Source organism: Patagioenas fasciata, chromosome 1, assembly GCF_037038585.1.
Source record: "Patagioenas fasciata isolate bPatFas1 chromosome 1, bPatFas1.hap1, whole genome shotgun sequence".
NCBI classification, from domain to species: Eukaryota; Metazoa; Chordata; class Aves; order Columbiformes; family Columbidae; genus Patagioenas; species Patagioenas fasciata.
In genome coordinates, this window is record NC_092520.1 from 206,338,787 (window position 1) to 206,366,708 (window position 27,922).

Below are 27,922 nucleotides of genomic sequence, written 5' to 3' on the forward strand. Positions count from 1 at the left end.
ACATGTTTATCTCCGCAGACTGAAGACAAATCCTACCTTTGAAAAACTCAAAGCCTAAGATGAGTAAATATTTTCAGAGAGCAGGATATTGGCAGTTCTTTATACCTAAACATATGGGTAAAATATAAAAATGACAGCGGATGTTTATAGAAGCATAATTTATGATAACAATGCAAAAGGAAATAACAGAGACACTCTTTTCCACCTATGATTGCTGTCATTCTCATTACTTACTGATTTCTTCACATCTTGCCCCAGTCTGTTGTTTTGTGTCTGTAAACACTGTTTAACAGCTTCCGCCTTGTCTACACAGGTGCCTAAATTTAAGTTTATCAAACGATTTTATGGAGTCCAAGAGGTTTTCAGAGGTTCAAAATGAGAGTTATGTAGTTCAATGATAAAAGTCCTCCAAGGACTAGCAAGCAAAAAGTTATCACCTCTGCCTCTGGAAGTCCCTAACCTGAAGTTTCTTACACTCGTCTTTCAGTTTCCACTGCTGACCATCTCTGGGGACAGGACACTAAACAACATGGCTATTCAGTAGAACCAGTCTTGTTTTATTGTAAATGATAGACAAGATGGATAGACAGACAGATAATATTTCTACTAATTTGAGGAGGAAGGGAAATACTCCAAATTAGGTGGAAATTAGTATCTTATGAACTGCAACAGACAGAAAAGTTCATTTGTTTTTCAAAAGCAGGGCCATCAGCATGCATTTACACTTGAGAAACAATTCCCCATGTGTGGAGGATCAAACTAGACTCCTGTCAAATTTCAGCCTCACCTCACTTCTTTTCTTAGAACTTTTTCTATTCACAGAGACTGAGAACAAACAAACATGATCCCAGATGGATCTGTGATCATCCTCCTCCAGTTCCACTAGGTTTATTCTATGCTTAGTACTCCTGCCTCCACTTCCATAACTTTAGATATCTCCACTGGTTTCCATGTGACATATAGAATATGTAGCATGTATTTGGTTAGGCAAGACCAATCTTGGTGTTATTGTGTTTCAAGACTGCAATAAACATCTCCAAGTCTCTGTGCATTCCAGAAACTCTGGCTTGATGGCAAGAACCAAAGTCTCCCTTCAAGGCTGGATAAATTCCCAGTGGGTTCATTCCTAATCGAGATGACACTTTGTTGTGATTTAATCCATCATGCAGCCAAATACCACACATAACCATTCCGTCAGTCCCCCAAAGACTGACAGGAGTTCTCCCAGCACAATGAAGGTAAAATTTGACTGTTGTATCTGTTGGTTCACATAAATATGCATATGTATTTGTAGATATGTTCTCCTTCCTGTAGCGGTGGGTGGGTCACACTACACACATTGCCCAGTGATAATAGTGCTGATTTTTAACCCACTTGGACTGTTGGTAAGCACTGGAGTAACAGAAAGGTGCAGAATTTCTTTGTAGCTATTCCATAAGCATTTACCCAGCTGATACTGTATATATACACATATGTAGTTTTACTATGAAATAGAGATAAAAATCAATATAAAAGGGTATTAAAGGATAAGTCACAAGACAGCTGCACCTGGTAATGCCGAAAAAATAGTAGCAACTAAAGATGCTCCAAGCGACAATAATTTGTGACCCTGTGCCAACACGCAGTGAGGCCGATGAAAACAACTTGTTCCAAAGCTGCTATTGGGGGTCTGAAATGTTTATCTGTTTGGTCCACATGTGGCTGTGTCTTCTAGCATTGACAGCTCCTGCAGGTTGGCAGCTTTTCAAAAGCTTGTCAGCCCTTGATAGCATTCCTATTCCTGCAGAGATGGGCGGGTTGCACTGTGGATTACACAGTGATAATAGTGCTGACATATAACCCCACTTACACTGTTAGCCAGCACACGACTTACAGGAAGGTACAATATCTCTTTGCAGCTATTTCATAAGTGTTTACCCAGCTGAAAACATTTTGTATTTAGTATTTATTTAGTTTAAGGAGTGAAATAACAAAGGCTTTAGTCAAACTCACAAGAAATTTCTATATACCAAAGTAATCTTTCCAGCAGGATCCCAGAGCTTAGGATTCCTATACAATTTCTTCTACAGCTTTCCAACCTCTCATGCTATTAAACATGTATGAACATTTGCTTTACACTGTGTTTTTATTGGTTATAGCATAGTTGTCTTCAGATTTATTGTCCATGTTTGCAATGCCCTGATAAATGTGGGATGTTGCTCTTTTCTTCTTTCTTTTGCTGAGCATCTTTATTTTACTCATAAGGAGGAACCACAAATCCTCCAGTTTATAAATATCTTAAAATATTTGTCAGGTATCTCACAGTCTTTCAAGAAAATACTATGGCACTTCATATTGTTATTCCTGCAACAGGAACTGTAGGCTTCTATTCAGGATAAGTTCATAGAAATTATGTCCCTGCTACAGAAAGATGATAATCCTTTGCTAAGCTTTACATATTTGTAGAGTGTAACCATTTTAGCATTTGCATTTGTCTTTCATTGTGGGAGACTTTTCTATTATACTGTGGTGCTTACTGTTGTTTTATAATAAGGTTTGCAAGCACTGGAAACTGGATGGATTTTTTTCAGGCTTCCAGCTAAGGAAATTTTCAGCCAATTACATCATAAATTGAATAAGAACTACAATAATTTTAGAAATTTGAACTCAAGAAGAACTATTGATTTATTTCATCAGGAAAAATATATCAGGAAATAAAGCCATAACTTAATATGTGTAAGTTAAATTAACTAATTTAGGTAAACAATTAGGTTTCAAAAAGGAAGTTATTAAATGATGTATATGTATACCCTAAAAAAAGAAAAAGGATACAGTGCTTTGGGTGTTTCTTTGAATACTATTCCAGAAACATCTGAATATGTTCTACATGTCTACATATGTTCTACATGTCTACAATTTTTCCAAGTAATTATATCCACAGATGAGGATTTTCTGAAAGTAAATTGCTAGAGATCCTGGTTTGGCTCATTGGTGAATCGGTAGTATAGTATAGTGTAGTATAGTATAGTACAACAAATGTCTGAAGTTGAGAGTTTTTTTAAAGTAATTTGAATCTATCCAGCACAGAGCATTCTATAATTTATGTACAGCTTTATTTTAAAGAAAGAAAACCCCAAACTAAGAACCGTCTTGCATTCTAGTTTCAAAGCTTTTACACCACTCTTACTCCCCACAACTTGTTGTGGTTTTTTTTAACCCTCTCCCTCAAAGCCATTACGAAATACATCATTTACAGGCAGAAACAATATTCTAATCAATTCTCATTTTAGTGGCTGCACATAAGAAAATATTGTTTTTTCAGACAACTCTTACTCCGGAGGAGTACAAAGGACACACTTCAGACCCTTGTAGTCCCAACATGTGTGGTTTCCTCACACCGGGAAAGCCTGGAAGCAAGCCGCCTGGCCCGACGCCAACCCAAACCACGGTCAGTCTAAACACAGCGCCGGCAAACGCTACTTTCTGACACTTCCCTGCTACTGGAGAGTATCCTTTAGCATTGAGACCCCCTCAGTGACTGAGATTTATACACAACCACTCATATAACTTCCTTCATGTCATCTCTTTCCTCCCCAAACATCTTTCTACCAGCACAGCACAGAGGAACCAAAAAGAAACGCTTCTGTGATGTTGTCTTGCGTTACCTGGTCATTTACCCAAGAGGGTAAGTTTATAAAGTGCTCACAGATATTTTGGGAATCAGCACAACAGGATGCTTCATGGAGCTTTTCAGTCAGTTTTAGCTGCTTAAATATACTTTGCCTCAATGTTTTGTCTGAAAAGTTAAAGATGATCTGAATGGTTAAACTGAGAAGTGGAAGTATTTGAATGTGCAGACAATAATTTATTTAATCCAGATATGCAAGTGGTTATGAATTTTATTCCCTCCTTTCAGATTATCACAGATGTGTAGACATACATCTCTATTCAGCTTACTAAACACAAAATTTCATTCCAATATAAAGTGAGTCTTTGCTCTACAATATCTATATTAAATGGCATTGTCTGATTGCACACTAATTCTCCTAGCTCAGTCTATGTTCTGCTCTTCTTGGAAAGCACAACATGCATAATGATCAGTGGTGGTTTGGCTAAAGGGAAAATGTTAGTCACTTAGAGGGGTAGATCATGTGGGGTGCTACCACCTCCAGAAAGCTCTGAACTAATCAAGCATCACTGAACATAATGAGAGGTGACAGCACTCAGCATGTCCCAGGTGGTAAGCAACATCCCACAGAAACAAAGATCTGCTTTTCACACAAACAAAATTTGTTCTCTACAGAAAGCCTATGCCAGAAAACAAATCTCTAGTCTGAAAAACCTTCAATCCAAATAATGCTGCTATCAATACAATATATTAAGAAGGTATTGTTTCTTGAGTAAACTACTGAGATGGAGGATTAAAGTGCTTGATAAAGCATCCCAGAGAAGAAACATCCTGAAATACTCAAAATCTGAGTTTTAAAGAACCTGACAAATGGAGTATTGCAGAAGTCAAAACAAGAAATAAGATATTCAACCTGCTACTATATCTCTTCTATACAACCACAGCAAGTGTTGCACTCAGACATGTGGGGCAACAGAATCTCCTGTTACACCTGCCAAGCCCCTGCGCTGCAGTTGTATTAATTCAGGGTCAGTTACCTCTTCGGAGCTGACAGCAGAACACAGTAATTTAAAACCTCCTTCTGGTGCTTAAAGAAAATATCAAAGACAGCTGAGAATTTAAATTTTCTTCAGTAAGTAGCATATCTGGAAGAAGCAGTAAAGCCATGTGTGTTCCTGTGTAAGCATCTGTTTTTTACATGTAGCAGTCAGTTGTGCTTACAAAAGCTCCAATTCATCGTGTCTACTAGAAATACTGAAGGCTAAATTGCCATCTTATTGTCTGGAATCAATACATTGTCACAGGGCGTGGGCACAGGAATACAGTAGATCTCAGTGGAAGCTTCTCCTATTACTAACAATTTCAGATATTAGTATGAATGTTAATATTAAAATTGCCACTAACATTTTTATTATAATTTAAATCATTCAAGTTGCCTCTGCTCTGTTTAATATCAAAATAATGTAATATCAGTGATGCCAGGAAACAGGGAAAGAGCTGTCTTCAGTTATGTTCTTTCAAACACTTTTATTTGAGGAGGGTGACCATAACCAGAGAAATTAAGCAGGAAACACTTTGATCGGCATTTTTGCCCTTTTTTTGCTGATATTTTGATATTACTCTCATGCACTGCGGGGCTCCTCCAGGTATGTGACTTCTTGCAGGTCATTGGTATCATAAGAGATCACATACTATTAGAAATTCAGTTTATTAAAGATGATTTGTGTAATCATGGGAAGGGAGATTATCAAATTTTGGTACACAGCAGTGCATGATGAATCTTCCAGTTACACAGTGAAGAAGGGAGGAAAAAAAAAAAAGACAAAGTAATAAAATTGAATTTATGAGATGAACTCTACAGAAAATAAACTGACCTTTTTTACATTTTTGTTTAAATCAACCAAGTTGAGCAGGAAGATGTGGTCTTTAGCCCCGATTAGCAGCCGGCCCCTCTCCTCATCTAGCAGCAGGGTTCGAAAATCAAGCCCCTCGGTTGAGCCCAGGAATGGGATGCAGCTGTTTGAAAGCAGCAAGTCTGTGGGAAAATGAAGAAAATCTTTATAATCAAAATGTTTACATATGACTCATTGGTGTCTTTTATAAATATATGCAACCGGCATGGAATATGCTGGTGAGATAACTGCAGTCTAAGAGAATGTCTTTCCAGGGTCATAGCACAGGTCCTGTTAACCTTGGTTTTCTTTGTCATTTTTTACTTCCAAATTGGGTAATATTTAATTCATAAAACATTTTTCTGTATGAAATTTTCTTAATAAATTGTGTCTATGACCTAAAGGTATCACATTCTTCAACAGAAACTAGAAATAAACAAAAAAGACAGATATTTGCAAAATATGTGCTATACACTTCCTTTGTTGCAAGAAAAGTAGTATGTGATTATATCATACTTATGGATACATGTGATCAAAGATCAGTGTCTCACCATATTTAGTGCTCTACATATAAAGCAGCAAAGGTCAATGCCAGAAAGAATAGTTAGGAGCAAGAAGCAGTAGTTAGATGTGACAGACATCATAGACTCAAAGAATGACTGAGTTTGGAAATGACCTTCAAAAATCATCTTGGTCAATGCCCCTGTCACGGGAGGGGACATCTTTCATCAGATCACGTTGTTCAAAGCCCCATCTGCCCTGACCCTGAACACCTCCAGGGATAGATCATCCACAGCTTCTCTAGGCAGCCTGTCCCAATGTCTCACCACTCTCATCATGAAGAACTTCTTCCTTTCAGCCAATCTTAACCTTCCCTCTTTCAGTTTAAAATCGTTACCCTTGATTCTGTCACTAAAGGCCCTGGTAGAAAGTCTTTCTCCATCTTTCTTATAAACTCCTTTTATATATTGAAAGACCACAATAAGGTCTCTCCAGGACCTTCTCTTCTCCAGGCTGAACAACTCCAACTCTCTCAGCCTTTCTTCATAGGAGAGGTGCTCCAGTCCTCTTACTATTTTAATTGCCCTCCTATGAACCCACTGTAACAGGTCCATGACTTTCTTGTACTGAAGCCTACAGAACTGGATGTAGGACTGGAGGTGGGGTGTCACAAGAGCAGAGTAGAGGGGGAGAATCACTTCCCCCTGCTTGATGGTCACGCTTCTTTTGGTGAAGCCCAGGATGCAGTTGGCTTTCTGGGTTTCAAGCACATATTGCTGGCTCAGATTCAGTTTTTCATCTACTAGTATCTCCAAGTCCTCCTGTGTGGGGCAGCTCTTAATCTGTTCATTACTCAATCTATACTGATATTAAGGATTGTTCCCTACTGAGGCACAGGACCTTGCACTTGTCCTGGTTGAACTTCACATATTTGCGTGGGCCTGCTCCTCTAGTCTGTCAAGGGACCTTCAAAGATCATTTAGTCCAAGTAGATGAGGGATGGCATCCCTTCCTTCAAGGATATCAACTGCGGAACTCAGCTTGGTGTCATCCACAAGCTTGGTGATAGTGCACTCAGTCCCACTATGTCTTTGATGAAGATATTAAATAGCATTGGTCCCATTATGGACCCTTGAGGGACACCACTCATTACTGATTTTCATTTAGACGTATATGGTTAAGAAGAACTGGAAGAAGGCAACAACTGCAATGTGTATTGAAACTTTTATATAAATTTCAGTTTTTCCATTGCCTAAGATGATGCTCTGGTGGCAGTATAGAGAATTGCTGCAGTTAAATTTTCAACTATTATCATTTCAGTTGAGAACTGAGAACTGAATCAACAACCGCCAAGCAGAGGTATATTGCTAGGGTATACTACTGAAATGAAGGCAATATAGAGGCATATCAAGGAGACCATCCAGTAGCAGCACCTCTAAGGTCCTGAGGACTTTACTTTCCTTATAGGGGTGGCAATGGGTGGCTGTTTCTGCATCCTTACCCTCTCTGCAGAGGAAATATTCCCTGTCAAAAGCACAAATTTGACACTCAATTTTACTGTGATTTCAAAGTGACTTCCTATCTCCTTCAAAAGGTAATTAAGAAAAACAAGTTTCCCTGTGAAACTAATGAAAGAATCTATGCTTCTCCTGTAAAAAAGCTAAAAGGTTGTAAAGTAAAAAGTCTGTACCCTTTTGCTTAATTAAGACTCTGGATGTAATTCTGGATGAGGACACAAACAATGTATAGAAAAGAGCACAAAAAGCATTTTGTCTTGTTGGGCAGTCATTAATTTGGGGAGGATGAAAATAAACATGTAAATTGGTTCTTCCACAAGCAAGCACTCCAAGCTAAACTATTCAGAAATTTTGGGATTGTAAGGTAAATCTTGTATTTAATTGAACATAAAATTAAGGGTATTTCCACCTTCCTGACACTGTATTGACAATGTAGCCTTCCTGCTAGATGGGTCAGACTTAACAGCACAAGTTATTTACTCTTCCTGCTCATGACAAAAATCAAGGACAATGTTTTGCAGAGTAACTCCTGAACAAAAGAAAGAGAAAAATTAAAACAAAACAAGACCTTTTTTTTCAAGGTCTCTTGCTAAACCTGTGACAGATAAAGCAGAGATTAGGTCCTCTTGCTGGATAATAAACAGCACTGTGGGAGAAAAAAATATTTTATCTTTATTAATCTGACTACCTGGTATATAATTATGATAATTATTTTTTGGCTCAGTCACTTCTACTTAAGCTCATGTGTTTTTGTCTGGCTTACTGCTGAATGCTGTTCAGGTACAGTCTGCAAACAAATTGTCTTGTATTGCAGCCCCTAATCCCCTAGGTGAGATTTATTTGGCAGTACTTTGAAAAAAAAAAAAAATCTTTCTTCACATTGAAAATTATATCCAACATTAAGCACTACACTGCTTTACACCTGTCCTATGTTTTCTGAAGACAAAGATGTCAGGGTTTGGGTTTTTTTTTTCCTCTTTTTCTCTTTTTCTGAATTGGTAACACTTTAAAAGACCTGCTTATTAATTGACAGCAAGTTCACTTAGGGAACAACTTAAGGTTAGCGTGGTACTATAGAAACGTAAGACCCATCCAAACTACTTCTTACACTAGAGCTGGCTGACTAATAGCCTGGCTGAAGAACAACCAAGCCAGTGTAATAAATAAATACAAATTTTAAAAAGAAGAAAGAGAAGCCCTGTAAGCACAGAACTCCTGAAGCTTAACTCATACCATTAGTGTGTTTTCACCAAATAAGAAATAAAGATGTATGTCTCCTGACAGTTGTTTTTCCTGGTTTGTCTGATACAGGATGGGCTGCCACTCCTAGTGAAAATCTATTAATTGTTGTGTGTGGTGTAGATGTGTTTTCATTAAATGTCATACTGGATATAAATCTCCTCCCTTGTTTTTTTCTGCCTGGAAAATCTTGGTGCTGGTTATGATGAAGTTGTTTACTGGGAAAGAGTTCTCTGATGCTGATCACAGCACAGCAGGAAGCTTTAGCTCCCTTGGGCTACTCAAATTCTTCTCAGTTGCTCCCTAAAATACTGTTTATCAGCTGAGCATTGCTGGAGCACATCATTTCTGAGTAATCGTCTTTCACTTCTCCACCCATGACCTCAGAGCTGGCTGCATTACTAGATTATATGATACATTATATGTAATAATAAATGCCTTATAAATTCTACAGTCTAGATTAAATCTCTTTTTAACAGTTCTGTGTCCCGGTTAGTAGATAGAATGGAAGGAAGAAGAACAACGCAGGATCACAATATCTATTAATTAATCATTCTCAGGCATTAACATGAATAAACAGGAGAGATTAATGAATTTCACAGGCTACTGTATTTCAGCAATCCATATCAGCCTCTATTAGTTTTAAATATCTTCTGATGACAAGCTTACAGTCATATCACAGTGCTTGCCTGTGGGACATGGGTAACTAAGATGCAGAATATGAAGGAAAATTCTTTCTCTTCCCCAGTCATAGGAATTTGATCTCAGTAAAGGTAAATGATACATGTGTGCAAATGCTCTAAAGCACTTCCATTCTTAGAGCCATGCAATCCATATGTCTTTGCAAATCTGTCACTTGCCAAAATATGTAGACCTGATTTTCCCTCCACATGTCTGAAAGGAGATGACTAAGGTTGTTCTCCATTTCCCATTTCTTTCATATTTGAAAGGAATAATTTCTACAGTGACCATCCCCAAAGGACATTTGTCATATATTGCTTAATACTTCTAGTATTTCTCAGTAAAGAACCACCTAGGACAGCTACAAGAGAGAGAGAAAAAGTTGTCCCGTGTCTGAAATGCCCAAATGGGAACGAGCCCTGCCTGATGCCTTGTCCAGTCATTTGTTTCACTGCATCATAAGGAAAACATCTGCAAAATGTTCCAGATTGAAATGACAGCATTGCACACTGATTTCTTACTGACACCAGTGACAACACAAGCTGCAAACTGGTGAAGAATCAGGTTCAGTTAGTTATTTTCTAACTATTGAAAAGAGCTTGGAAATAAAGCCCTGAACATGGCCACTGATAAGATTAAAACTGAAACATGACCTAATAAAATTTGTCTGGCAAACATTAACAGAGAACTGATTAAACTATAGCCAAATTAATCAATCTTCTCATTCCATAAAAGCAAAATAATCCAAACTTACGGGTTGAAATTTCCCTTCACATATAGATGTATTTAATATCATGAAGGACATTAGACTGGAAAATATTGGTGCAAAAAACATGTTTTCCCAATGGTTTTCAAGCTTAGAGCAAGCTGTTGGTTTGAATCACTGCATCTCTATAGCCAGTCTAATATAAACAACATTCTCACAATGCACAGAAACAAAATCAGTTACAGGGATGGTCTTTAATGAGTATATGTTCACCACTCAGTTTATTGTGTCTATTTACTGGTTTACTGAAAATTAAATACTTTTATCCCATCTGGTGATTAAATGAATATGCAACAAACTCCCTTTCTGGGTTAATGTTTCACTGCTGAGTAGTAGAAGCTGGAATAGTGACTGTTTGAATTTTTTTTACTAAAGATCTCAGTGGACTTGGCTTACAAGGGCATGATTGTTGCTTACTTGAATAATCTCCAGCAGCAGGCCTATGGCATAAAGACTCAAAATGAAAAAAAAAAAAAAAAAAGAAAAAGAAAAAGACATTCTATTCTGGTAACATATATTTGCATTTATACAGTATATTTAGATCTCTTAGCCTCAAGTGACATACATGGTGAATGTTCCATCATTCCTCAAATCCATTGTGGTGCAAGCGTGCATCAATCTGGAACTGCTTGGTCAAGACCCAGAATTGCCTTGGTGGCCAGTCACAGACATTTTTGTAATGATGTGCTATGCCTAAACTGACAAAAAAAGAATTCCTCAACTGGGTACAAAACAGCTACATCTAATAACACCTTTGAAGGACTCCGAATTTAAAGGGTACATATGTATAATTCTCTAATTTTCATTTACAGTAAAAAAACAAACGCCATGCCATTTTCCCCTAGATAGGAGCAAGTCTTTTCACATGCTGGAAAATATCCATTACAATTTACATGCGTATTGTGTGAAGTCTCAATTAAATTTTTGGGATAAAGAAATGTCAATATTAAATGAACACAGCAATTTACTCAATTCCTAAAGTCTTCTGAGCTTAAAAGATGCAATTGACCCCAGATGTATTTGTATGAAGGCAAAGAGAATAGTTCCAGTCTACTACCAATCTCTAGTACTTTTTGCAAGAAGCAAGTTATGTTTTGTTTAATTGCATCTCAACATGGACAATGGTGATTTGTTGTGCATGCCATGTAGCTCTCATTGTTATATTTGGCCTGGAGGAAAATGTTATATTCATGGCACAGCAGAGGCTTTCCAAAAGGATATGGATTACTGAGAATAGAGAAAATATTATTTCTTGTTGGCGCAATATTGCATCAAAATCTTGGTTCTCTTTCTGAGTCATCCCCAAAACCACCTTGTTCTTCACCACGTATTTTGGGGTTACATACTTCTGTTCCTCTTTTAGGACTGAACTGTTCTCTGAGAGGGTATTACAGTCTAGGAAGGTGACTCTGGGAAGCAAATCTTTTCAAATATTGCTCCACAAATTGAGGAAGAGTCAGTTGCAGGTTCTAAGATATTTCAGGGCATTTTCACTTTGAGCTTCAGGCACTTCTATGGACCTGCTCAGCAATCAGCAAACTTAACATTTCCCAAATCTTTGTTTGCAAATACTTATTGATAGATGTTAAATCTGTCAGCATTTTACAACCCAGAAAAATCATAATTAAAGCAGCTCTTTGTGCATTGTGCTTCTTTAGTCTTCACTACAGACTATGGTAACTAAGAAATAATTCTCCCTGTGCAGTGTTGTGAAGACATATTTTACACTTTTCATTCCAAAGGGACAGATTATCTTATCTTCAGACAACCTTCGCAATATCTACTCCAATTATAAAGATAAGAAAAAAAATCGTACTGTGGGATCTGATTCTCTTTCATATCAGTGAGGCTCCCTTGAAAGGATGTGCTTCTGCAATAAGACTACTGCAGATTATTTCATTAATTTATTTCATAAATGGAAATATAATCAAACTACAGTGTTGTCTTTGTGTTTTTAAATCTCTAAAAATGGTAATACTGTAAAACAAACTAGGCAGGTAATTACCACCAAAAATACACCCAATAAAGCATTAACTAAACAATTCTCACTTATGTGTATGGAAGTGCATTTCAACAGAAAGTAAATTTGACTAGTGAAACAGCTGCACAAATAACTTGTAAAGTGTTATTATTGCAGAGATGATTAAAAGGTGTCTTGTGGCTTCATGTTATTGGTGAAAAAATGCAAAGACCCAATTCATAAACTTCACAGAGCCAAACCAAATAATTAACTTTAGAAAACCCTACTGAAAATGCATCTGAGTGAAATATTTCTTTTTCTGAAGAAGACCTAAGACTGTGGATTTGTACAGGTTCCCTTTTGCTAAGTAGTTTATCTTTCTTGCAAAACTCCCAAAGTAAGCAAACTCACTGTTGCTTCCAAGGCAAGATTAAATCACCATTTTTTTCCCCCAAAGTGATATGGTGGATATTTAAAGAATATGTACTACAAATGTAATTCAATATAAATGATTGGCAAGCATACGAGCTTTGGTAATACGTAAATAATTGTTGACATCTCATCACACATACCTGTCCATTACAAATGTTTGGCACGTTGACAGACTTATATAGTACCAAATCTCCTCTTTAAATGAAAGGCAGAACATGCAGACAATGGACTCATCATCTCTATTTTCTCATTTTCAATTTTCAGAACCAAACTTACCCTTTTTTCCCCCTCACCTCTCACAGATCTTCAGTCTGTGCAATGAGTAAATAATCTGAGTCGTTTGATTCAGTCTTACTTCAAATTCCCTTCAAAGTACCCCAATAGTGAGGGAATATTTCTCTCTAAGACTATAAAGGCTTTTTCCTTATATACCCAGCTTTCAATTCAGACTTTATTTTCTTCAGAGTGATGTTAAAATGGCTAGAGTATTTTCAAGCACCTATACCTGCAATTTTCAACTAACTGCATCTTGACAAACTTCTGAGAACACGATATTCTCTGGAGATGCACACAGCACCATGAGGACAGTCAGACAGAGGAGCTCTTTGCTAAATCTTGTAGCCCATATATCTGTGGGTTGATAAAACAACAGCAGGTTGTGCTATTACCTCCGCCCATACTATCTGGCACCAGATGTACAGAACATGACACATTTTTAAATTCTTACTCAGTTTTTCCTCTGTTGATGAAATTCCAGCTTTAGGAAGTGAGATAAGTGGACTTTGTTTCACACTTGGAGCAAAAGGGAATTTTGTTGCGGACTTCATTGTCCAGGATTTAAACCTGCAATGAAGTTTTCTTAATTAAATCTATAGTATAACTGGCTACAGAAACCTGGGTTTGGCTCAGCAGCTGGTCTGACACTACCGATAGGTGCTGACAGATCTCTCCGGGCATCTGACTCACTCTGTTCAGACCTGCTTTCTCAGGCTTCACATCTGACACCAGGACTTGATCCATTGAAACTACAACTGTTATATATGAAACAGGTTGGTTTTAAAATGGTCAGATATCTTAATAATGCTTTCACATTTTTCTGACAATCTTCAAATGTATTTGCTAGCTTCCTAATGGGTGTAACATTCCTAACAAAGTAGATAAGGTTTTCATGCTAAAAGATGAGAGACCTTGAATTCAGTGGCATGAACAACTCTTGTAACAAGTGTGGGATGGCATGGGCCTGAAAACCACATTAATATCAATACTAACAGGCTTAGGAGAGATACAAAACAGCATGAGCTATTCTTGAAGAAGATGACAGTGCAAGGGGAAGTTAATGCACAACAGATTTACTTACTTATTTACTTCATTAGTGCCTCTGTTTACAAGACTTAAAAGAACAGTTCACAGACAGAAAAATCCAGATTTGTTACCTATCATTGCTATTATTGAAAACTGTTTGCCATTTCCATACTAGTGTAATCAGATACTACATACCAGTTGTAAACAGTGCCTGTGAGCAATACAGATTTGTATGGAAACATTTAATAGCTGTAAATCCCACCCTTCCCCACCCTCTGCAAGCTCCACAGACACACACCCTGCTTGTATTTGCATCAAGACTTGTAGTCTGACTCTCAGTTTAACCACTGGGACTTGCAATGATTTTATCAGCTGAAGATCTAACCCTGAGCGTACAGCAAGGAGACATTGCGTCCATTCTCCTCTCTAACTCCAAGCATTGGACCAGAGCCCACACAAGCTGTATGGTCAGGCTGTAAAGCTAAATAAGATACAGAGATAAAGTCCTAAATACTAATAGCATATGTCCTTGCCAAAGAGGCTGACGAGAGCTGGAGCTGGTGCAAGAGAAAGGGCAGGTCCATACATCTGGGAGCAGATGAGGGGGGAAAGAAGTGGATATGAGTGTTTGGGGAGAAGGAAGCAGGGAGGGAGATGCCCTCCTTCCAGAAGCAACATGCAGTTATGTTGGCTCAGTTGAGAAACCACTATCTGAGAGAGCTTGTAAAATCTTTAAAGTACTGATGGTCGTTCAATGCCCTTCCCACAGCCCCATGAGAGCAAGGAAAGTTCCTCATAACTATGTTCAAAAACCTCTTCTGATTTCTAGACTCAACCGTGTCAGGTCCAGATGGACAAGGAGGCAGAACAGATATAGTAAAGGAGGTGAAACCAGGTCTGGGAAACAATAACCAGCTCACCAGTGTGACCTGCTACCCAGGGAGCAAAAGTGGCATTTGGCAGGGCTGAAGGGGTTGTGGTGGGAGGAGTGCTTGAACAGGAAAGCAGGCGAAGGGCAGGGAACTCTACAAGCAGATTTACCTGCCAGTGGAACAGATATTTCCTCTGCTGGCAGCAAACCAGCTTTAGGAGGTTCCTGCTTGCTCTCCCCACATGTAACCACTTGTTCCTGTCCCCACAGGGGGATTCCCTCTCTGACATGGGCCAGATAATCTTTCCTTTCCATGCTCTGAATGGGGAACAAGAACTTTTATAATGACAGTGAAGGAATTAATATTTTAGCTGTTTCTACTGTCAGGGCTGCTGATTGAGCTCACAAGGCAAAATTAACAGCCCTACTTTAAATTGCTACAGAATAGCAGCACAGAGATGCAATTGCTGTAGGGAAACTCTGTTTAAGTCACTTAGTCATTATCTGGGGTAGATGCACATGATGGATATTTTCTAATAAAATATGGTTTAGATGAAGAGGATTACTCTTTTTCAGAAAACTTCAAAGATTTTTCTCCTTATACTCTTTTTCCAACAAGTTTGTTTTATTACTGGCAGTAATGAAAATAAAACCAATTCACATTATAACACCTCGGACTGCTATAATGTTCTCCCACGGCAGAGTAAAATATAATTATCACTTATACTTTCTGACACTGACAGGAGTTAAATTTTATTAAGCTATTGAAACTACAGGTCACTGTATATCTACATTAATTCCCTTATATGTTTGTTATTTGTGTTGGAGTTGTGCCTAACAACTTGTCAGATTCAGAGTCCCATGTGCAGATGTGCAGGTGGACCCAATATCTCCCCTGTAGTTTGAGGCAACATTGCAATAGGAGTTGACTAACTAAAAATGACATGGCAAGCAATGTAAGAGAAGTGTCTCTGCACAAAGTAAACATGTGCACCATCATATTATCTCCTGTCAATCATTGGTATGTAGGCATAAGCTATTATTTAACATTGGAGGGTCAGGAAGTCGATATTTTTCAATATCAATATTTACATGTATTTATCCATTTACAGGCACCAATGGGTGTCACATAGACTGTTGTTATGTTACATACCTAGTGAGAAATATTTTTCAAAGAAATCAGGGTTACATAGACGATGCAGAGGAAGTTATGAAGTAATCCCAAAGCAGCCAGGTAACTCTATGGTACAACACAGCATACTTCTCTAGGACAACCACGATTTAGATCACAGAGGAGAATAACTGTTTTCTTAACTTAGTAGGAAAAAAGTTACCTTTGTGACTCCCACCCTTGTCTAAATGCCTCTGCTAACCACAGCTAGACAATCCCTCTGACTTCTCTGACAGTGCTCTGGTGTGATAAAGGAAATTTTGTCCCTGTTTCTTTCTGCTGTCTCTTTGTGTATTTATCTCCAAAGGATTTTGACTACAGAACAGACCTCCTCTGCACCCCTCAGCCCTCTCTATAAATGGAACAGCAGAAACAGGGAGGGAGGAAAGGGAAATGGGATGTGACTCGAGGACCTGCGCTACAACCACAGACGGCCACCGTTAGACAAATTGACGTCAAGAGGATCATGCCCTCAAATTAGTGCATAGGAAGAGAACAAGGTTGGAACATTTGAAACTACTCACAATTGGGCTTGCTTTACAAATGTCTTTAGTACAAGTGCAATTAGACAAATATTTCTGAAAGTACCCTCTTCGAAGCTGATGCCACTGATCATGTGTCTTCCACACATTCTTCTCCTAGACAAGCAGTTTTCAGTGTTGTCTCATCCTTCCCAAAGTCTTATTCTTCTGTTTTTATCTCTCATCTTCTGAGATTTAATCAAGTGAACACTCAGCAGAATAGTTTGGTATTTTGTGAACATAAGTCTTTTTTTATCCAATTGAGGCCCTTTTGTGATCATGAAAAAAAAAACTGTTGTGAGCTACAGGCTGTTTACACTGTTAAGAGGTTGATACGGGTCAGTTCTCTAAGGTTATTCTTAGTTCAACTGCAAAGTAAACTGTTGATGTCACTGACTGGAGGCTGCTCTCCAGGACATTATATATATGATAATTATATGACAGAAAATGCAACATATAGTTGGATCTGACCTCCAAGTTCACTAGTTTAAAAAAGGAAAAAAGTGTCTGTAAGAAACTTGCTGTTTTCCCGTTACTAAAATGTAATAAAGCCCTTCAAGTTTATACTTAGTCTACAACATATACAAGAGTCTTTCCTCATATGGACAGCAATGCCCATCCGTCTTCAGCCAAGGGTACACATTAAGTCCCAGTGTTCACTGCCTCCAGAAAGCATTTTTGAGACAAAACAGGGAAAATCTTTTCCATAACTAGACAACCATTTGAAACAGGGATCTTAACTCCCATATAAACATTTTATGTTACTCTACAAAGGAATCTGAGACAGATTTTTCTGAGAAGTCACAAATCATCAAAAATGAATTAAACAACTAATAAGGGATTCAGAAAAAGCAGCACTTCTTCAGTCAGCACATTTTCCTTGATCTTCATGGACATTCAGAATTACAGCTGCTGAAATTACTATAAAAGCATGTTTGTATTGATTTTTCTTCCTCTTCCTGTAGAACAATCATAGCTGCAGAAATGCAAGCTCATTTCTAGGCTTTTTTGTATATCACCAGTTTACAATGTTCCCAACATTCATAGCTGCACAACACCCTCACTGTACTAGGATTACTGCAATATCACAGTTTAAACGAGGCTTATGGAGCTATATAGTTGTAACTATATTTTATATGCATAGTTAAACAATGCATGTCATGGAAATAAGCCAGCTTTACTAAAGCAGAACAAACTAACTGCTCTGATGCAACAGTTAAGCATCTCTTCAGTTATAAAATTAAACATGTTTAAAGCAAAAATTGCTTAGAAAACAGGATGCTTGATATTGTAAAGCAGCATGTTCAAAGGATCCTTTTTAGAACATTAAGGAAATGTACTAATCCAGTCAAACTTACAAAAGAATTCCTGGAATGAAAATGCTATCCTCTACTTTCTTTTTAGCATGTTGTAGGAACGGACCACTCTTAGGGAGAAGAAAATTGCGCATACAAAACACTGCATGAAGGTAAACAATTCTTAGACATGGTTAATTTCCATGTGGAGCTGATGATTTAGCATTGTCATCCTTCAACAGATGAGACAGAAGTGCATGTCTTTACTTCACTTACTTAAGATGAAAAAAACAAGCAATGGAAATCCAATCCTGCTTCAATTTACTTCAGTGGCCAAACTTTTGCCATGGCTTTAGTGGGAGTGAGAATGTAACTTAATTCATTCAATGTGAAGAAGGAAAAAATCAGCTGCGAATAATATTTTTTTTTATTAAATTTACATCACTGCCATAGTTATTTTTAGCAGCATTAAGTGAATCTTGTTTTAAAATCCAAAGGTTGTCTTCAGTCTTGACTTTTCCTATGTGCTGTGTCACAATGCAGGATTCTGGTCCTCTGACCAAACCAGCACTGGTCACAGCAGGTGTGACTTGGTTTTGAGACATGACCACATCCCTGCATGGGAATGATATATATTTGTGGATGTCAACGTGGACATTTCATCAGTGGCAATGTCCAAATCTGGACTGGCCAAGAAAGCAGGGTGCACACTTTTGTAATATAAATGTATTCTTTGAATGCACAGACAACTTCTAAGCTGTCCATGGAAAGCAACAAAGGAAAACAAATTATTAGAACTGAATTTGCAATCAGGAGTCTGCGTTCCTACTGGAAATTTTTAGGATGGCAACAAATACAAAAGGTTGATTTTTATTATTTTTTTTTCCTAGAAGGCAATCAGTTTCCTGGTTTGATTATTTTCTGCCACTGCCTATAAAATAAAACCTAGAAACACACACAAAAAATCTCTATAAAAGTACCTGTCAATAAATTGACAAAGACTGCTACCCAAAAGTTAAACAGAAATAAGACTCTCTACACTGTATGAATTAAACACATTTATATGTATGAATTATGACACAGGCCATTCTGTTCTTCAGTAATGGAACTGATGCTGTCCTGTAAATGACATTATTGAATGAGACTGGTATGCAAAAATCTTCTGTATTTGCTGTAGAAGTTGAAATGAGGATGTTAAATGAGGTAGCAGGCAGTGTGGATGTGCTGCTTAGGGAAGCTGAACGTCACTTCTGTGCTTGAGGAGTTCTGCAGTTTGGGTGATGGTCACAGGGTTTCTCCAGCTACATGGAAATGAATGATAAATACACACTGTAGCTCTGAGATTGAATGTACTGTTATTCAAAGACCATTAAAATACGGAATGCTATTCAAAGTCTATTAAAATATGGAATATTATTCAAAAATCAGTCCCTAGCTTTGTAAAGATCATAATCTTCTATCAGAAGACAGTTTGTTTACCTTCTAATGTTAAAGCTATAACATAATAATAAAAAAACCTCAGAATCTTGTAAAAGAATAGAAGAGATATAGATTAATTAAGGTCTATGTAGTGAGAGAACCCCAGAAGCATCATGAGAACAGTGACAGTTTCTGGGATTTGAATGACATGTACCAATATCTAAAAGCTAAAGTCTAAGTGAAGAACATAAAAATAAATATTGAAAAACTATTCAATTAATGAATCAGGAAAAATGTGGGAATATAGAATGAAGTATGCAATTAAAGACCATAGTGTATTATGTCGACACAGATGGAGTATATAACTGACTTGTGTTTGTTTGTACTTTTATGTGTGTTTGATTTTTTATAACACATTTTTAGAACTGGGGCAAATAATAAAGGGAATCTATCATACAACATGTTGATACCCTCATAATTCCCTAGAATATCTATATCTTACCATTTCCGGCATGAATTTCACTCCCTTAAACTATCTCACAGAAGATGAAATTCTATAACTGCACTGCAGACAAGCTCTAAAATTTTAATTGCTGTCAGAACGCAGAGGGCTTGTGACGCACGATGGTTTATTGAAGTACTCTTGTACTTATAGACATTTTTTTTAGCTACTCCACCCTGCTTCTTCTCCGTCTTCCTCTATCCACCACTGACTTCTTTCTTTCTTTCTCAATTTTATCATTCTCTGTGTTCTTCTAATACCATTCCCTCTTCTTTCTCTCTACTTGTTCGCTACACCTCTTCACCCTCAACTTTCAGTACTTGGCATTCACTTTCTTCTCCTTCTGCTAGGGCATGGGAAGAAGCAGTTTCCTAGTACTTAGCTGAGATGTGCTGGGCTGCAGCTGTGAGATGAAGTAACTGCAGGGGAAAGTCCTGCTCGCTTCCAGTTCTCCTGCCCAAGGAAATGCTTGGCTCTTCTGTGAATACAGAGCTGCACGGTCCCATAAATGCATTGCAGTTGGAAAGGGATGAAACCTTCCCATGAAAGACAACATCCTTAGCAGCCAAATGAACACACATGTGTGACCAGGTTTTCAGAGCTGACTGAGGTAGCCATTTTTGGTTAGTTTTCCATAAAGAAGTAAATCATCCTCCTCGTGGTATTTCAAGCCTTAATTCCGAAGAATGGAGACACCAGGACTTGCCAATGATGTGACTGTAACAATGTGATAAGAACTGTCAAGACAGATTATTCCTCCTACTTCTTTTTCTGAGGAACCTTGGAGTTAATTTGGCTGGAATACTTGGCAGGGCGGGAGGGGGCAAGAAAGAAGGTAAGCTTAATTCTGCCAACAGGACATCTAACATGATACTATCAACAAGAAAAAGCGTGATTTAATTATGACAAGCACTACCTGCACCATTTATAATGCGAAAGTGTGAAAACAAAATAGTATTTTTTTTTCTTGTCCCCTGGGGAAAAATAAAAATATACCCTCTTAAAAAAAAAAAAAAAAAGCAAAGAGGAGGCACAATAAAGTCTGATAATTCTCTTTTCTTTGATTTTCCAGTTCCATTACAGTTCTCCACATTAAGATTTATGTGCCGTTTTGTATCTGTTGCTGCTTTTTCCTCCCCCTACAGGGATATAGGTGGGTACGTTTGGATAGGAAACTCTATCCCTCAAGCCAAATTGAAAGGTTTATAAAGTTGCTAATAAAAGTTTGGGTCAGTGCCTAAATATCAATCATCTGCTCATTGTCTCTTTGAACAAGCTCAGTCATTTTCCCAACTGCTCCCTGCAGGTCTCTGTCACTATTTTAAACTAAGATTCCAGTGTTTTTGGTTTTTTTTAGGTGGGTTTTTTTTTGTTTCTCCTGTGTTGATCTCAATAATTTTTCTCTCTCCCCCTGCTTACCTGCCAAATGCAACCATCAGGATTTTACCAAAGGCTGTCTGCTTTTGAAGCTGAGAGGAATTCACTAATCATGAGTGTCAAATCCACAATAAATGCCATCACCATATGGTATATACTACTATTGGGAATTATCTCAGAAGGTCTAGTTGTGAAAAGTCTGGCTATGTGTTAGAGGGTTTTTATTGCTAACTTTCATAACTCATGTCAGGTCTTCCAGTTTATGTGTTCATTGGCTTAAGTGAGTGCAACTGTTTCCTGAATTTATAAAAATGTTGTCAAGATCCCTTGATCTTTCTTCCTCTATCTCTGTCTCACACACACATTCAAACACATATATACACAGGGGAATACCATACACAGTTGCATAAAAATCTAACAAAGGAGAAGCTTATAAATAAATAGTATGTCATTGTGCTTACTCTATAAATTCCTGTGTGTGTTAAACTCATGATAAACATATCATAACCACTGATGAAGGCTTTACAGCCTCCTGACGCATCACATCATCCTGAGTGTAATTCTGTAACGCAGAGGAAAACCTAAGTTTGAAAAACTAAGAGCAGGATTAAGTCCCAGAAGGGCAGGGTGCTGACATAACTGAAAAACAACTAACTGGAGAGCATTTGCTTTAGCTAAAGAAGACAACATCAAAGTGATGTCTCTCTTTGCCTTCTAAGAACTCTGGAAGTGTACATTCAAAGCAACAAGAAATCTACCTTCAATTTGTCCAATCAAAAGTTAAAAATACATTTGTTTAAACCCCTTGGACTGTAATATTCTCAACAGGAAGTACACATAAGACTAAGAAAGTCTTCAGAAAAGCACACTTTTGTAATCCAAAGAGGTAAGAAGAAAGAAAACAACATTTTCACATACCAGCCTAGAGATAGAGAAAAAAAATTATTACAAAAATAAATTATCAGTGCCATTAGAAACACTTGGAGCAGCTCTCTTAACTTTCCCTGATATGCTAGAAAGGTATGAGTGTCCTCCTTGTCCCATGTCACCCCCACGAGCCACATGGGAATGTCTCTAATGGGCCTCATGACATTTTAAGTAGCACTAGAAGCCTTTGTTTAGGCAATGACTTCCCCATAATTTATGCATGGTATATTCATATTCTCTTAGAGCAAATTGAAATAAGAATATAAAACCCCACTTTTATTTCAGAAACATGTACCCCTCTGCCCAAAAAAAGACAATTTAATACTGTCTCTAGGCAGAATTCATCTATCTTTAAGGCTTCGGTCATGTGTTTCTGGGAAATGGAAGGACAACTGTGTTTCATTTTCCTGATTAATAATACAAATGAACTGCTGGCAACATCACATCAAAACAAAAGTGGCAGAATCAGAAAAACTGTTGAAAAGTTTACCTTTATGGGAAAGCTTGAGTCTCGGGATATTTTGTTTTGACGTTCCAGTGACTGGAAGGAGCAGCATAGCTAAAGATAACAGGCTGCAGGCATTTGGTACTTGGGAAGCTTTCATTCTGATCTCTTCTTCTGTATCTTCTTTTGCACTATAGTGGAATATCTCCCCGCTTTTCAAACAATTCAAATTTAATCTGGAAGCAAAAAGAAAACATCTGTAGATTTTTTTGCATTATTATATTGAAAACAACTCTGAAAGCAAGCCAGATCTAACTTTAAAGAGTAGTTCCTTTAACACATTTGTTACAAAAGTATTTTGTCCCCTAGTATAAATAAAAATGTTGTAAATCTGTTTCTTTAATACTAAACTTACACACTTTGAGTTTGGAAAAATATGTAAACTTTTCAAAAACCAATGTCTGGCATAGCTAAAGTTTAAGCATAAATTAAATTCATGCAGTATCCATAAAAAGAGCATTTGACATTCAAAACTGACCATGAAACTCATTAGTTCATACCACTCCATGGGATATCTTAATGTTTTATAACTCTCTCTTTATCTCAGTACAACAGCTATTGTATGTTTATGCTATGACTGGAATAAACTGTAATATCTCAGATACCATGGGTGTACAAGCTGAGTTAACAGTGAGCACATACCCATCATAAACTTTCATAAATAAACTAAAAAAAGATGGATAGAGCAAGTGGTTGTGCTTAGTTTTAATAGAGAAAAAAAAAAAGTCAATGTGGCTGATGGATTTAAATGTCCTTTTAGTGTGATATTTCCAGCAGAATAACTGCCTCAATCCACCCACCAAAATGTCCTATAAACTTTAATAAGCGGTTCATGCTGAGGTCAATAGGCTGATACGGGACTTTGTTAATATAGTATGCAACTAAGCCAGCTTTGCAACACTTTTCACTTGATAATAGTAATTCACCTTCCATAAATCTTAGAGTGTTTTACAAATGAAAGTAATTATCACTGTCCTTATTTTCCCTATGCAAAAATGGAATTATAAAACTGCAGTGAACCTATTTTTTCAAGGTCATACTGCCACCCTAGTAGCTGAACAGAAAGCAGCCACAGTTCTCCTGGTGTCCTGTTTGTATCCACTTACAAGGGATCCCTTTTGTTCAATAACTCCATTTTTGCATATGAAGTTATTTGAAATGGCATCCTGAGTTCTGATGGCAGAATTTAATGGTTAATGAATCACAAAGATCAGAGCAGATCCTTTCCCCTGCAAGTGCATGATACCAGAGGTCAGGGGAGATAGTGAAACGACAAACGCCAGCGTTTGAGTAATGCTGTAAATCAAGGAGTAAGGAAATGTTATGGTTAGTCGTGAGATTAATGGCTCATGACTTGCCATGAAAATTCTTTTCTGAAAGGTACTGAAACCATCTGATTAAAAGAGTAATCCTAGTGCCCACATCAACCAGCACTTGGATGGCCATCAAGGGAAAGACTCCTTGTGAATCCATGGAAGATGCAGCGCAGCTCATGGCTCCAGAGCCATTCTTCAGGTCTGGCATTTAAGCTCCTTGCAGGAGCGGTGCCAGAGCACTTCTGCAAGCTGCAGAGGCATCCAGAATCAACTTAGCACCTCATGATGCAGGCAACACATCCTTCCTGGCATGAAGGGACTGGAAAGAGGACCACTTCAGTTCTCTCTGCCAGAGGAAAACCTCTCGAATGAAGCTGGGGCTTTCTGAACCTCCAGACCTTCTAACAATAGCAATAGACAAGGGAGTGTGCAGGAAGGGTGTGGTGGGGAAAGAGAGAGAGGGAAACTATTTGTAAAATGCCCAAAGCATCCTTCCTATCACAGAATATTGAGTTTTTTCTTCTCCATCCTTTCCTTGACACATTCAGTACCTGAATGCACTATTTTTGGACAAGTGAGATGACATGGAAATAAAACAAACATGAAATGCCTCTTGTTTAGCTTTCTTCTCCCTTTATTAGAGTATAGGATCCTGAGAAAAGGCCCTTACTTCTTTGATGATGTTACTTCTAGTTGTGGTTGGCCTACGAAGGACTGCTGTTGGCTAGAGTATCACAAAGTTATAGTACCTTAAAGAAATCCATTTTAGGGGAAAGAAGACAAAATAAAAGGGAGGGAGGAGGAGGAGGACTATGTTAAGAGACGTCAGCCATTTTTGTTTTCAGTGAGATGATAGATACTAACCATACTTTAAAAAGAAACAGCTAAGAGGGAGCCAGTCTCACTGCAAATATGCTAAGAAGTCATGGCTTGAGGGTCCGAGTCTCAGCTAGTAGAGATTTCAACAGTGGAGCGGGGCCTCATATTCTTGAGGCAAAGTACAGTGAAGAATTGAGAATAAATTTGTCACTTATAGAAAAAAAAAGAAACAAACAACAAACAACAACAACAACAAACCACAATTGCCTGAACACATTGTCATATACTTAATTGCAGATTAAGGATGAGCACCAAACTTGGCCCTTTGACCATACCTCATAACCTCTTTTTTTCACACATTATTCTTTTGCTAATGGAAATTGTCCTTATTTTTCCATTTTTTTTTTTTTTATTTCACCTTTTATTTGAATACGGTGTGTGAAAAAACATTCACTTTAATTCCTGACACAAGCCAGTTAGTTTACACTGGAGGCAGCTGCTCTGTGAGCTTGAGCCAACCCTCTCTTGCCGTAGATTTGTTGCAAATCTGGCCAGATTGTCACATATATTTTTAGTTTATGATGATCTCCTAATACAATTCCATCTTCTACACAGAGCCCTTCCAGCAGTCTAATGACTAGCTTGGGTTAATGAACTTCAGACCAACTAACCGGCCATTAATCTTAAGGAAATATCCTTCCTCTCTGTAACATATGCAATGTCAATCAGTGTCCTGTGCTTAAAAAAGCCACAGTCAAACAGTTTGGAATTAATTAGATCCATGAACAAAAATAAAATACAAAGCCTAAAAGCAAATCTAACTCCCTCATTCTTTCATCCCCTCAAAAGTAAGAAGACATCTGTCAGAGGAGGAAAAAATGTTGTTTCTTTTAGTTTTTTGATACTTCTGCTAAGCACCAACACACTCTAAAACTTCCTCATCATGAACAGACCCAAAGTAAATGAAGGAAAAGAGTCTAAACAGAAAAATGCTGAGGTTTAAGCTGCTTTCCCACCCCAGCTTCAGCTAGGAAATATCTGCACTGTATTAATTATCACCTGAGAGCCTGACTGGAGAAGGAAGCTATGCATACACCTCACCAAAATAAGGATATTTCCAGTGGAATAAAGGAGCTATTATTTGCCCCGCAGGGAGATGGGACACAGGGTAGTGAAGAGGGGCCAAGGAACCTGGGTGCATCCTGCCAAGACCTCCCTGTGGGACTCATAAATTTGTAATGAGCTGTAGGTTAAAACTGCCAAAAGACAAAATGTCAATCTGTTGGTATCCTGCCATCTTGCCAGAGAGAGGCGGCTGGACGTAACTGGCACATGCATGATGTCACGTCCCTGAAATGAGGTGTCACCTTCCTGCAATTGGTCAGATTTAGTGGAGCCTATAAAACAGATTGCTCTGGAGCTACTGTCTGAAACAGGAAAACCTGGAGCCAATTTACTAAACATAATTTATTCCAGGCCCTTTGTTGCAATAAACAGAGCTCTTCAGCCTCCTCAGACACACAGACAGTAGGGAGTTTTGTGCTTATGGGAGGTTTTTCAGATCATTCTGCTCAAACCTATCTAAATGCAAAATGTCGCATTCACAAACACTGTGTAGGTTTCTGAGTTCTCCTGGCGTCATGAAGTCCAGAGCTGGAAGGACTGTGACCTATCTACAAACACACACTTTTTTAACAGTAGTTCATGTAACTCTCAGTTTAATTCCATTAAAAAAAATAATAATAAAAAATCTATACAGAATTGGAGAATAATTTAAAACCTGTCTCTGGCACTAGTTTTCCAAGGCCATTTTAAAATTTGGGATCAGAGAACTGAGAACAATGAAAACTGCCTGTAGCAAATACAGCAAATACAATTAACCAGATTGTGTGTCTCAGTTATACTGAATCTAACAGCAACGTTACAAATTGCAAGTAACTACTGAAAATCTAGAGCAACCTTTGAGTTGGCTTATGTTGATTTAAAAATGCTGGAATAGAATAAAAAAGTCTGATAATCACTGTGGACCTATAAGTAGGCTGAATAAGTTACTTATGTCTTTTGGTCTCAATACATAAGCTCTCTGATGGCAGGGTTTTTCTTCTCCTCATCTATTTCTGTCTGAGAGCTTGAGGTTTTTTTTTGATTTTTCCATGGAGTGAGAAGAGAGTAAAAAATATCCCTTGCAGACATCAACAAAATAGCATGAGTGGCCTGTTAGACAATCACATTGCTTTAAATGATTTAAAACTAATTAGCTGCAAAAAGAAAGAATTGCCCCACCTGCAATTCAAATGCATTGAAAAGTACGTTGTCTCTTTTCTCATACTGTATACATATTTTATACATACATACAAATTTAAAGCATGTCACTTTAAGCACAGATGTACAGATATGTTTCCAATTTACCTGTAGATGTCTCACCTATAAATGATATATATTACAAAAGAAAAATTACTACAGTTTTTTACTGTGTGGTTCAAACTGTACTACAATCATCAACTGCATATCAAATATTCTGTGTTAATAAAAGGGAAAACTACAAGCATGTATGAGTCAGATTAATAACTTATAAAATATACTAAAAATAAAATTACTTTTCCAGACTTACTTAACATTCTTAGCTTGCTTCTTAAATAACAAAGATTATATTCATCCAGAGTACATTGAAACTATGTTCTTGTACCCCTTAGATAGATGTTCTGTTGATATATTATTTGGCAGAGGAGGCTTTTCTCTTAATTGTGAAACCTCAGTTTAAAGCTAACTCCATCCAAGAACTGGTAAACACTATTCTCCCATTTATTAAGCAGCTTTTGTGCTGTTTATAGTGGAGCAAATGTTCTCTTCCAGGATTCTGAAAATTCTTCTCTTTACAAAAACCTCAGATCAGTATTACACGACTTCCCAACACTAGCAAAAATTACTCAGTAAAAAGACAGTGGTACAATAAAAATAAAAATAAAAAAGAGTCTACCATAATGATTGTTTTGGTTTGGTTTTGCTTAAATCACTAGTTTTGGCATATCTGGTTTAGATAAGGCTTTGCTATAAAGCAGACCTTGCTATTGTTAAACACCCAGATGAATAATAAAGACTCATATGATGTATAACACAGCTTATAATGAGTTTTACGAAGCTTTACAGGCTTTACCTTTACAAATCTCCTCACAAGATTTATACCCTATCCATTCACCACCAGTAATCCGGAAGGCAAAAAAAATCTCTGCTCTGATTCCCACTTGAGAAGAGTCAAATAGAGAAAGTAAAAATGATGGGACTAAGAGACAAGGGTGCAAGTG

At 37.6% G+C, this 27,922-nt stretch overlaps 1 protein-coding gene across 5 annotated transcripts in view; it reads right to left on the minus strand.

Annotated features, from left to right (window-relative positions):
- Positions 1 to 27,922, minus strand: part of SEMA3D (semaphorin 3D) — a 142,973-nt gene that overhangs the window by 76,144 nt on the left and 38,907 nt on the right. For all 5 annotated transcript variants that reach the window (XM_065839042.2, XM_065839023.2, XM_065839050.2 and 2 more), the window contains exons 2-3: positions 22,471 to 22,661; positions 5,482 to 5,642 (exon numbers count right to left, since the gene is read on the minus strand). In XM_065839042.2, coding sequence (XP_065695114.1) covers positions 5,482 to 5,642; positions 22,471 to 22,585 — 276 coding nt within the window. In that variant the 5' untranslated portion in view covers positions 22,586 to 22,661. The remainder of the gene's footprint in view (positions 1 to 5,481; positions 5,643 to 22,470; positions 22,662 to 27,922) is intronic.